Genomic DNA, 13,531 nt, shown 5'->3' on the forward strand with positions numbered 1-13,531 from the left:
GAGAAGGATTGAAAACGAGCTGGATATTATCCAACCATATAATTTCTTATAATTATTGTCCAACGACATCCACTTTCGATCGATTCAGATAGGAATTCTTACGCCTGAATGGATCTATATATGGATCCAGATATATGGTTATAAATTTTGGGATATCTAGTATAAAAAAATCTAAAAACCATTTGTATCCTTCAATCCATTTTGATCTAGATAGGGATCGAAAGTCCCTATGCATAAACGCAAGGGTTCGAACTATTTACCAGCCATAGCCACTTAACTACTGTAACAACATCTGATTTTGTTACATAATCATGATTTATTATATTTTTCCAAAACTTATAGGATTATTATTATATATATATATTTGAAATATATCATGATTTTATATCAAAATTTTAATAATTAAATCTTTTCAAAAAATCAATCCTTTTCCCTTTGATTAAAAAATAAAAATGAATAACTTCATTTTATTCTTTACAATATTTTTGAAATATTTTTCTTCAAAATATTTAAAAGTATCAATAATTCAACATATTCCTATATTTGTATATATTTTTTACAAGTTCTTTAAAAATGGACAATCCATTATTTCCTTTATTTATCCTGCAACTAAAAAGTAACAACAGTATCTAATGTATAAAATTTTTAATATTTTTATATTACATATTTACATAGATAATTTTAATATTTAATATATTTTTAATGAAAATTCAGTTGGATTGGTGACTCAGATCTTGGGCCAAAACAATCTTTATACAAGTTTAAAAACTAGCGTTTGACCATTATCTGGTTACTATGCCTCACACGCAAATTTGACAGTGGATTTCTGTTTTGGGAGAAATCTAGACAGTAAATTTTGTTTTCATTCTTTTATGATTATACGATTTATGTTAATTATTATTATTAAATTGTCTGATTAATATCTTATTTATATTCATATTGAGATAAAAAGTGATGAATGTAATTAATATATGGCTGGTAGAAATATGCATATACTTAATATATAAATATAACTAATATATGAGTTGTATACATATCCGTTTAGAATAAATATAAATACTAATTTTGGCATCCAATTTATATATATATATACACACACACATATATGATATATCTATATTCATATTTATTACAAAAATATAGATACAAATATGAATATCCAATCTGTGTCCTTTGCAACCGAGACCTCATTTCAACAATTACTACTTTTGCAACCAAGTTTATAACCATCTCACCTTGTCCAAACTATTTGAAATTGGTATTACAAACCCTCATTAACCAAGCATTTATATTTAGAAACACCTCTTATGATATTTCAAGTTCTTTTATTTACTTTCTATTAAATTTTTGCAATGTTATCTTGGATATTTTCTTTCTTTTTTTGATATTCTTTAGCACAAACTAAATACCTTACTTATTGGAGCTTTTTTGAATTTTCCTGTACATCAAAATTTTCATATACATGCCCATTAACTTTCTCCATCACTATATTCTTCATTTGTCCAACTTCTACAACTCCAAAAATTCATTTCTCAATTTATCATTCTAAATATGCCCACACAACTAGAGCTAATGATGAGCCAAGCCTCAGACCTAAATTATATTTATTGCCTATTAAAATTTAGTATTTTCTGTGCCAAGCCCGGCACATGATCAGCTAGCTCTACATACAACCTATTTTAACATGCTTGCTCTGTATACAACCTATTTTAACATGCTTAGTTTTCCCGCACTTGACTTAATTCCCGAGCCCACTTTATTACCCAACATTCTAAGTCATATAACTCTGCATCTTATTATTATTCCATAATTCTTCTTTAAGTCCCCATATTAGTACAATTAGAATGTAGAATAAAAATAGCTAGACCCATGTTCAGATTTGAAAGTTACATACTTATCAAAAGACACATACTTAACTACCAAAAAAATAAATAAATTCATGTTTGGTCCAAATAAGAATAAATGTAGGTCAGATATTAGTGGAAAAGAAAAAAAAAGTTATTACCAAAATGATTCACTAAAATCTCTAAATGAGTTCACATATCTATATAGATTTCATTGATTTCTGAAAATTGGATAATTTTTTTTCCAATAAGCTTTATATTTTCTATGTTCTCTTGAGAAGATTAGTCAGGCTCTTCCAGATTAGAATACACTGCTCAAAGCAGACGATTTTTCTAGCCGACTGCCCTTTGCCAAGACTGCCAAATTTGCTGGTTGGCCTTCCTCAGACAAAAAGCCTAGTCGCAATAAACATGAGTGAGAATAGACATGAAAATGTGAGAATAGAACTACTGTGCTCTGAGAAATGCCTCATATTTTCTAGCCACTAGGATTTGCTACTTAATATAATCATATCCATGTCATGAATTCAAATTGTTTACATTTAATCAAGATGTGTAACTTGAATCATGTCTACGAAACATGGACAAAACACAGTAGCTGATTCAATGCATCCAGCTCTCTTTACCTTGCTTGTTCATGCATACCATATATTGATCAGCAACATGCTAGTTCATGAACACTATATTGATAAGATGACACATGAATCTGTATTCAGAGTAAGCATACTAATGGAGCTTTCTTAGACATAACCGAAGGACCCCATCTCATTAACATTTCAAACACACAAATGGGAAGACAACAAATCTTTTGGGCAATTATCATCCTATCCGTTGACATTTCATGAAGAGCATTCACCTCAGTAACAGTAACACAATAATATAGCAAAAGCTGAAAACTGTAGAATTTGCAAGCATCTAAGATAAGGCTCCCCATTTTGTAAGAAATACAACCATTTGATCCCCTACAAGACAGGAACTTTTAACGTCAAACACTCAATAGCATAATTTTAGCATTAAAACATAACTGCAGCAGACCTTCTAATTGGAAGAAGAAAATAAAGAAGAAAAAAGAAAAGGAGAAAAGATGCCAACAAGAAGAGGCACACAAAATAAAGGATTTTCTAGATCACAAGCCAGAAAAAAAACAGACTTGGTACTGAAAATGATAGACAATCGGCAAGCTGAAACACCTAAAAATCACCAAGGGCAGCCGAGAACTAGAATTATTTTTCTCAGCTACTGCTCATCATCATTTTTGGTTGTTTCTTTGATATCGTCTGCCCCATCATCCTGTAGATGATACACAAATAACATTAATCTTGATTCCTCACAAGACAGATTAAGATATGGCAGGTAGAAATTTGAGAATGTCTATCAGCACATGTGAAACACCTGCATATCAGAAGTCCACAAGGTCAGGTTGTCACGGAGAAGCTGCATGATTAGAGTGCTATCCTTGTACGATTCCTCTCCAAGAGTATCCAGCTCAGCAATTGCTTCATCAAAAGCCTGAAAACAGAAATGAGAAACTGAGCTCAATAATTTTCATATATAAAAAAGCAATCAGTATACACTGTAATCATCCCTCTGAATGTTTAGGTTTCTTGGAGCAAGAGTTAGATGAAGTAGAAGAAATGACAGAAACCCTAACAATGGGAAGGTCCTTTCTATCTGAGCCTAATAACAAATAACAGTAAAAAGGAAGACCCTTAGAATGTAGAATTAAAAGAGCAAAACCGGATAAGAGGCCATAGCCTCACAAGGTCATTTGGAACTCAGAACAGTTACATGGGCCAAAAATAAAGCAGAAATGCTACATAACACCTCAATCACATAACAGCAGCTCATCTGTCAAATTTTTGGACAAAATCAAATCTGCAGAAGTATAATGACAGGCGAAGGATACAATCACAGCCAAGAAGATCACATTTAACTTAGCCATTTACCATCCAAAAAGCACATCAAATTAAATAAAATTGTATAGAATGTACATCCTTTAAAACAAAATGAAATCGGTGATAAACCATCATATAGAAATTGTTGCACAAGAGGCATCCCAACAGTTGAGACCTTTGGTGGGTCAGCGACCTAAATTAATGGAGTGATCCTCCATATTGTAATTCAATAGAAACAGACAATTAGATAGATCAAACAACATTGTACTGTCTTCTAACAGAAAACACAGAACAGGACTCAACTGGAAGCTTCATATTTTGTAATAGTTGAAACTGAGAAAACAGCAACCTTTAGGAAATGTAACAAGACTGTGTACACTACAGCACACTTACATATATCTTCAAGGGGTGTCTGGGCATCCGGGAATGGCATGCACATAGAGCACAAAAGTAACTGGTTCCTACACTTTTAGCTAAGATATCGAAAAGCATCAAAAGAGGGAAGAAACATGATAGATTTCGAAAGACTACAGATGAGCAAAAATTAGGATATCGTGACAACATCTCCGAAAAGGATGAGGTTGGAGATGATGAGTATCTCCATCAGCTGATCTTGTGGTAAAAATCTAGTGGTTTGGGCAACCTATCTATGTGCCACATTGGCCCACTCAAACAACCTTGAGAGATAAAAATTTCAGAATGACTTCTAGACAGTTAAATAATCATGGAATGGCTGGTGGCACATTTTAGAAATAAGTAACTCAAGCTAAATTTCCATGAAATTTTGTAAAGCGACAAAACTGAAATAAACATAGCCTTTACATGACGTCCTACTAGATATCCCCACCCAAGTATTATATCGAGTAATGAATTTTAAATGGCCAACTCTATCAACCCCCTAAAAAAGAGAGAAAACAAACAGCACTGCTGACACGCCATGTGGGACTAGGGGGTCAATTCTTTATAGTACAACACCACTGCAAATTGCATCAATTCCCTAGTGCATTCCAATCATGCAGAGGTTTTTTATGGTAATAGTTTGGGCCTCATATCAATTTTCTATATTATCTCCTAAGCATTCATTAATAATGATTCCCCACTAATTGATGCTATATCCTTTAGCTAAATTGAAAAATTTATAATTGAATCAATATCATATATATAAATAAGTTGTAGTCATGGAGCTATGCAAAACAGCTTAGAAGTTTAGAATCGAATGGAGTCTAAACCCAAGAACGAAAACGCTCCCAATTCCGATCAACCGAACAACTAATCAAAGCACAAGGCGAAAAAAGAACCCTAAGATATAATTCATTTCTACGAATCGAAAGCTAAACACCAGGAGCTATCTGCTTACCTGCTTGGCGAGAGTGCAAGCCCTGTCAGGCGAATTCAAGATCTCGTAGTAGAAGACCGAGAAGTTGAGCGCCAGCCCCAGCCGGATCGGATGCGTCGGTGCCAGTTCCGCCGACGCTATATCCTGCCATATCCAACATCCAGATCAACATCCCAAACCCTAATCAAATCCACCATCAATTCCTAAAAGAACCAAAATTTTTCGATCTGTTCTGAAACCCTAACCCTAGCAACATCAGATCTGATCGGATAGAAATGGGATGAGGACCTGAGCGGCCTTGTAGGCGTTGAGGGTGTTCTCGGCGGCGTCCTTGCGCTCGGATCCGGTCTTGAACTCGGCGAGGTAGCGGTAGTAGTCGCCCTTCATCTTGAGGTAGAAGACTTTGGAGTCGGCGACGGCTGCGGAGGGGACGAGGCGAGAATCCAAAAGCTTAAGGATCCCGTCGCATATTTTGGTGAGCTCGGCCTCGATCCGGGCCCGATAATCGTGGATGGCGGCGACGTGGTCCTGGTTGCCGCGGCTCTCCTCCTTCTGCTCGATGGACGATACGATCCGCCACGAGGCCCGGCGGGCGCCGATGACGTTCTTGTACGCGACCGAGAGGAGGTTGCGCTCCTCCACCGTGAGCTCCTCCCCATCCGCCGTCGCCGCCGTGACCTTCTCCATGAACTCCACCATCTCCTCGTATCGCTCCGCCTGCTCCGCCAGTTTCGCCATGTACACGTTCTCCTCCCTCGTCGCCGCTGCCGCCACCTCCACCGCCGCCATCGCCGTCGCACCACCGCCGGAGCTCGATGCCAAGAGAGAGAAGAATTGGCGTAGAAATGGATGAAGGAGCGAAGAAAAAATGGCAGAAAGAGAGCGAGAGAATAGAGGGAAAGCAGCCAAGGAGGTGGCTTTAATTATTAAGAATTAATTAAGGGCGATTATTGGTTTAATTAAATTAATAATTCTTATTCTGATTCTTATTTTTAATTAATATAAATATGAGCGGCGGCGAGTCGTTATCCCAACAGACGGAGATAATCCCAAATTGGCGTACAGAAGAAGTATGCGAACGCACGGATATGTTAATTCAAATGGTTCTACTTAGATATATGGGTACTTCTTTTTTTTTTTTTTTTTCCCAAAATACCGATCTAGTACTGATACACTCAAAAAAAATAGAAAACAACAAATTTCGAAATACCCTTAGCAACTGTGCTGGTCTAAAGAACACCATTAAAGTGATCCATCGCAAAGAAAGCCATTTAGTTTGCAACATCATTCGTCTCCATGTAGATGCGCTTTACATCAGAAAAGACGTATCTTCTCGCCAAACTTCAAATATTCGAAGTAAGAAATGGTATAATCTTACGTGGCCTAATATTAAGCGAGAGTTCAAGCGAGCTAAAAAATAAATCTATGAAAAATTATTAAAGGTTTCATGCTATGTTTACCCAAGAATCCAACTAAAAAGGGGTGTAAACCTAGTTTTAGTGTCACACATAACAGGGAGGTGGTAGATAGGTGCTTGAATGCTAACTCTGCCCCTCATGATTTAGGAAATATCTTGAGTCGAACCTTTTTTTAAAGAGGTCTCGAAGGAGAAGAAATATTTTTTATAGGAGTACTTGTCAAATAAGAAATAAAGGAATGATATGCTTGCATCTGTGGATATATATTTATTATAATTTTTTATAAAATAATTAAACCCTTGTCAACTTGATCAACATTTCAAAAAGAGAAACAAGAAAATCTTGCTATAGTAAGAATAATTGCTTCTATTTTTAATTGTGCATTGAAATAGCGTCCTAATAGGATGATTTTTATTGAAACTTAGAACTTTAACAAAATTTCTAGCAATCTTTATATTTTAGCACTCTTCTTAGCTCTATCAGGTTCCTTCCTATAGACTATGCTACATCAAGAGAGAGAGTGAGAAAAGAAATAGTATCCAACTATATATTATCTTTTTTGCTTCTTTTAAGGAGAAAAGATCTATAATTATATATATCTTCTTGATAATTACTTGATTATAGCTGGGTCTAGTGTGGATTTTAAGTTGGACCAACTCAATATTTCTTGAATGCACTCAATTCTATTGACAAATATTTATTCCCGTCTAGCACTTTTAAATTTAGACAGAGATTGAATTTAACCCTACAAGAGATGGGAATGGATTTATTCTCATGTTGAGCATTTTTGAGACGGATCAAATCTATGCTGAATTTCTATCAAGATACAATTAAAATATAAAAATTCATAAATAAAATACTTCCAATATTGTCAGTGGCACAAACCAAGTTAAGATTAAAGAAGCAAAGAATCCAACATTGCAATATTTAAATGTTTTAAAATTAAAAGAGTTTATGAGCACATAAAAAGTAAAAAGATAGGGCGGGGGGAGATAAATTTATGAATTAGAGTTGTAATTTGAGATTTGAAAGAGAATACACCCAAAAACTAAGTAGGTAATGCTTGGGGCAAAAATTGACTCGGACACACCGATGAAGGTCAACTGTCGGTTGATTTTAGAGCTAAAAATAACCCTTATTAGATTTCTTCAAGCTAGCTCGATGTCGATGCAACATACATTCAATCATACCCAATCAGACTTAAAGGGGCTCGACTTTCACCAACAAAGATTAATTAGAAAGGCTAGCTTCAGTCACTTGTAAACTATACAGGACCCAACTACAAAGCTTGTTTGAATGCTTCACTAGTTAGTGTGGAATTAATTAGGTTGTTACTGGTAAAGGTAAAAAGGAAACACAGAATATAAAAAACTTATATGTATATATATATATATACATCAAAAAAAAGGAAAAAGAAGCCCTAGCATCAAAAATTTAATGAAGTTAGGAGGAAATATAAAAGCTCAACTAAAAAAATAACATTATTATAAATGTAGATAATCTAGGTCAGTTGAGAAGACCTAACTTGACTTGTCTGCACCTCTATTCTCAATGATCAAATGACTAATTGGGCACTTCATGTGAATCTAGATTTCTTTATGGGCAGAGACTCTGAAGAGTCTACTTTATTCTCTTATAGGTAGATTAAACATGGAAGTCAGGGGTTTTTGTGACTCTGTGAGCCGAAACCTCTGTCTAGCGGAAACAAACCACTGCAATTCATCATTCGCACTTTCTACGGAGACTAAGCTGCAGACAAGTTGCGCCACTTTTCATAAAGGAATAACAGCTAGCTTGGCCTGCCATCCCATGGGAAATATGGCCACTTTTTACCACCCTCCTTACCCTTCTTTTTTAAAACTTTGGGCACACCATATGTATGAGGACCTATGCGGACGTGTGTTTAGTCCCACATCGGTTATTCGCCGGGTAGATCTTGGGTATTTATACAGGATCAAGGAACTCAAATAGTACCTTCCGGCTAGCCATTTTGGATGAGATCCTGAGTTGTTACAAATGGTATCAGAGCGGACCCGGCCCATAACCTATGTGGACTAGGGGACACTGCAGCACGGATCTATTGGGGCTGACTATGGGCCAATCGTGGTGTTTGTGATTAGATTTGAATAGATATGAACCCTTAGTCTGACGAGTACATCAGGGCTTGAACGGGGGGAGTATGTGAGGATCCGTGCGGGCGTGTGTTTAGTCCCACATCGGTTATTCGCTGGGTAGATCTTGAGTACTTATACAGGATCAAGGAACCCAAATAATAACTTCCGACTAGCCATTTTGGGTGAGGTCCTGGATTGTTACAATATGTATACGTTGGCCTATCTGAAGTCGGTGTACCTCATGAACTGCCCCTACTTAGGGAACTTGGCCTCCTAAATTTTGTAATGCATGATTGATGGCTTTCTGAAATGTCATGCAATCTTAAAGCTACAACAAATTGGGTTATTATTATTATTATTATTCAAGAAAAAACGTAGGTGTATCATCTGCCACCCATGAATTGAATGCAGAACCTTCCTCCTCCCATGTTAAGAAGAGGTGCAACTACTAGACTATAGCAAGTTTGTCACCATTACCAAGCTTAGTTCTCATTCTTTTCCATAAATGAAGACACATTGTTAACTCAAAAATACCAAGACTCCGATTACCTGAATTCTAACTACAGGTGTGCTTGGAGAAAGGAGAAAGTGTACTTGGAGAGGGCTAAAGCATTTACCAGCTTTTGTTCCATAATGCTGCCAAGCTTGAGGCCTATGATCAAGTTAATGGCAATAAGAATGCTTACTCTCTATTCCAGGGTCTGGCAGGTGTAGCTTGCTTTGGTTTGACTTAATTGTTATTAGAGAGTGCTAGGTTTCCATGATTTGAGCTATGAAATTTTCGATAAGGAGCGTGTTTTGTATATATTTCTCTAATTCCACGTAACTTTGAGTTTGTATCATGAGAATTTGTTAATGGCAACATCTTGGTGAGCTCATGTCCATGGCCGATGGTATGGTTGTCTACGATGACCTATGTGGTTACCGTCTAGTGAGGGGAAAGTAATAATTTATTTCTCGGTTTAATTCCTTTTGCCTTTATATCGCCCATATGATAGGTACAAACAAAAGTTGCATTGGCCCAGCAAATCGAGCAGTGAATCAAGGGGTGATCTTTAGCATTGTCCTATTCAATCTAAATTCAAATCAAATCGATATTTTACTAACCTAATCTTGACCTAGTTGAGTAGCATATAGGTCTAGCCTGATTGATTTTGGGTTAACTTGCCTAAGTTGCACCACCTACTAGGTTGAGCTTATCTAGTAGAAGTTTTGTAACAAATCAGGTACTTGTCCGATTTGAGTTGCACCTTAGCTAACACTCGTACTTAGTTTTTAGGATTATCTGCAAATATTAATATCAATGATATAGCTAACATAAAGTCATTGTCATAATGTCTAAGAGTTTGGTCATGATATTGGAGATCCATTGATGTTTGCATGAGGAAGTCCAAGTGAAGAGCCTAAAGACAGATATTGCTTCTTTTCCTTGTTCATATAAAATTCATAGAGGGTTGGGTTGGGAACAATTGGTCACCAATATCATTCAAAAGGTGTTTCAAGATCTATGACCAATTGCATTCATATATAGGATTTCAACTCAAGACATGTTGCAAGTATCTTCCATTTGCTTTAGTGAGAATTTCTACTTTTAGCCCGTAATATTGTGAATTGTTTCTTCTTGGATTTCATATTATAATTGTAATTCCAATCAACTTCTCCAATTTCCTCAAGGTTTAACTCATGATTTGATTCTCTATTCATGCATAAAACAAAATAATCGAAATGCAAAGCTAAGCTTAAGATCACTTCCTTTGTTCAATTTTAACTGGCTAATTGCTTGGTTACGTCAATTTCACTATATTATAATTACATTTAAGTTCTCTACTTTCTTCCAGACTCCAAGCTAATTATGTTTCTTAAATCATTCTTAGAACAAAATAGTTGCAACGCTAGCTAAGTTTAGGATCACCTCTTGAATTTTTGACTTTGTTTGCTCAATATTAATCAGTTCCAACTAATTAAGCTTATATAATAATATTTTTAGTATTTTTTTTCCAAAATTTAATTTAAAGAGAGTTTTCGAGAAGAGAAAGATCAAACCTTCAAAAATCTAATAAAGACAACTGTATTTATAGAGCAAAGCTCCTGCATCCTTGATTTAGACCGCCCAACTAAAAAATAACTAGCACTCAATGGAATAACAACTAGTAGATTGAACCAACCAAGTTTTCATGCAAATATGGTAATCTAATAAGAGTAAAATAGGTAAAACCAGGTGATAAAACAAAAATCATAAAGTGATAGAATGGGTTAAACAAGCAGGCACATGGTGACTAGCTTATGGCAAGAGTACATGCCTGCATGTGCCATGAGATGGCAATCTCATGGCCACATGTGGCTAACCTCATCAAGTCATACCACATCATGTATCATGCACCATGCTCACACATGATGTCACCATAGAATTTAAAATTTCTAATATATATATATATAGAAACTATAAAATATACCAAGATTAATAATGATTTCTAACAATATCAACTAATAATTACAAGCATAATATGGAATGTGCTTTGCATCTAACGATATATGTGCACAGTATTTATTTCAACCAATACTTTGGCCATGAAAAGAACCATGAATTTCCTTGAGAAATAGAGGTTAGTATATTTATTAGAGTCCCATGAGCGTTACTAACTCATAATAACAATATCAACTCATAATTACATGAAAAATATGGAATGTGATTTGCATATATCATGTCCAGGAGTGCATAATGCTGATTTCAACCAATACTTTGGCCAAGAAGAGAACCATGATCTGGTTGAGAAATAGAGGTTACATTCCTTACAGTCCCATGGATGTTACTATATTTGCTAAGACTTCAAAATATATCCACTAATAATAACAGGGATAAATATGCGTACTCTATCCATTAGTGCATAATTACGATTTCAATTAATGTTTTGGCCAAGAGGAGAGTTGGAGAAGTAGAGGTTAAGTACATTCCTCTCAGTCTCTTGGGTGCACCACTCAATGGCTATCCAAATAGACTAATACCACCATACTTAGCCCCTAGAAAAAAATCACCTTAATCAGGAGCATAAAAAAAATACACTTATGAGCACGTCCACACGTTGTCATGGCCCAATAAAAACCAGAAACACGTAAGAGAAGTATGAGCAGAATCTAAGTGAACTTGACCTTTTTAAGGGCACCTTTCATTAGTCAACTCCGTGATCGATCAAGCAACCAAAACCTCCAAGGCTCCAACATAACTAAATTCTATTACGTACTGTCAAAAAAAGAAAAAAAAAAGAAGCTGCTACCAAGTCAAATGCGTGCTTGTTTAATCAAAACTAGCAGAGTCCCCGGAACCGCACGGTGCATGGATTTTTTTTTTTTTTTAATTAAGACATCCACAGATTGTAAAGTTGGAACCATCGTTTTCCTGACATTTTCTACAAAAAGTCCGACATCTAGTTTTTCCCATTGCGCAACCAAGTCCAGATGCCGAACGCTCCATTTCCCACGTCACCAACCAAGGATTTCAGCCAATGGATCCCCGAGATCCGGCGTAAACCGACACCCAAATCTATGGGTTCCCTATTATTTAATTGGAAACATCTCGGCCATTCAAAACACGAGGCCGGCGTACGTTCCCAAACTAGTGGATCCGGATGAAACCGCCATCGTGGCCGGATCTCGGGGTTAACATTGTTAACGAGATCCATTAAATGGACGGTGGTGATTTGAAGGGGGACGCGGGTCCCACCAAACCGGTGGTCCATGGGGCCGCTGAAATCAGCTAAGCACCTTCGTGGATTCCCGGATGCCGCCGCCGCCGTTTCAACACCCCCCGCCAACCAAACTGGTTTACGGTCACCTATCGTAAGCTTACCCCAATTTTTCTGCCCTACTCCCAAATGGTCCAACTTGTTGGCTGCAAACTGGACAGTCTGGACCCGGGGGTGACCATGGACCGAGGAGGAGAAGCTCCGGCAGGGAATGCGGCGGCGGATAGCTTTCTTCGGAGGACCTGCAAGAAGCCGGTGGCTGGAGGATCCGGCGCCGGCCCTCCGTGCTTAAATCAAAGGAAGGTTTTTTATGGAGCAAGCAGATAGATTACGTAAAACAAAGGATCCCCTTTGAAAAGAAAGAAGTCCCCTTTTTATAAAGGGGGTGTAGGGGTTAATTGTGACCGGACGTGACTGTGCGAATTAATGAGTTATCGTAGTGATTGGACGCGATCGTGTGAATTAATGCGTTACCGTAGACGGGCCGAGATTTTAGGTTGGCTGACGGTCCGTTGAGATTGTGCGCATTTAATCGTTGACAGTTGTTGAGGAGGAGATCGCGGAATTGGACCTTGGATGAGGAGGAAGGGGACTTGATTTTCGGTGGAGTGGAGGGGTCTGCTTTTTCCTTTGACGGGGTCTTTTTTGAGCTTGAGGTCGATCGGGCTCAACTTAGCCGAGATCAAAGCTGCAAGCTCTGGAACCAGATGCGCTGAGGTCGGGCGCCTTGAGAGTTGCTGTCGTCGCGCTCGCCATTAAGTGTCGATGATTTATCCACGTACTTTGAGCAATCCATTTTTTTCTCTAACAGGTCTAAATTTACGTAACCGAGGCCGAAAATAGGTCCAAAATAGATGGGATTTCACGACTTAGACCAGCACATCAGGTCATGGTTTTTGGGCTAAGTTGGGGTCGGTTTCAAGGATTGAGCTAATCCATTGTTCCCTTGGCCTGGGAAGGAGTAAAGGGAGTGGATGATAAGGCGAAGAAGGCTACGACCGTAGCAAATTTCGGATTTGCGTAATAAAAGAGGGACATTACTTGGGCGACCGTTATAAAAGAGAATGATGAATACGGGAGGGGTTTGGACTGAGGAAGCCCCTGGTTAAGTTGGGGCGAGCCCACGGTTTCGAACTTTCCTTAGGTGCCAAAGGTGGTAAAGCCTCTCCATTGGAAGACTTTCC

General features: G+C 37.4%; 1 protein-coding gene across 1 annotated transcript; it reads right to left on the reverse strand.

Moving 5' to 3' along the window:
- Positions 1-2,724: 2,724 nt before the first annotated feature.
- On the reverse strand, positions 2,725-5,975 carry LOC103707957 (14-3-3 protein 6). Its single transcript, XM_008792695.4, has 4 exons — positions 5,364-5,975; positions 5,097-5,219; positions 3,237-3,353; positions 2,725-3,134 (listed from the first exon to the last, which is right to left on the reverse strand). Exons 1-4 carry the CDS (start codon positions 5,862-5,864, stop codon positions 3,081-3,083), a joined length of 795 nt encoding a protein of 264 aa, XP_008790917.1. The 5' UTR covers positions 5,865-5,975; the 3' UTR covers positions 2,725-3,080.
- Positions 5,976-13,531: the final 7,556 nt, after the last annotated feature.

This window comes from Phoenix dactylifera, chromosome 15 (assembly GCF_009389715.1).
Source record: "Phoenix dactylifera cultivar Barhee BC4 chromosome 15, palm_55x_up_171113_PBpolish2nd_filt_p, whole genome shotgun sequence".
NCBI lineage: Eukaryota > Viridiplantae > Streptophyta > Magnoliopsida > Arecales > Arecaceae > Phoenix > Phoenix dactylifera.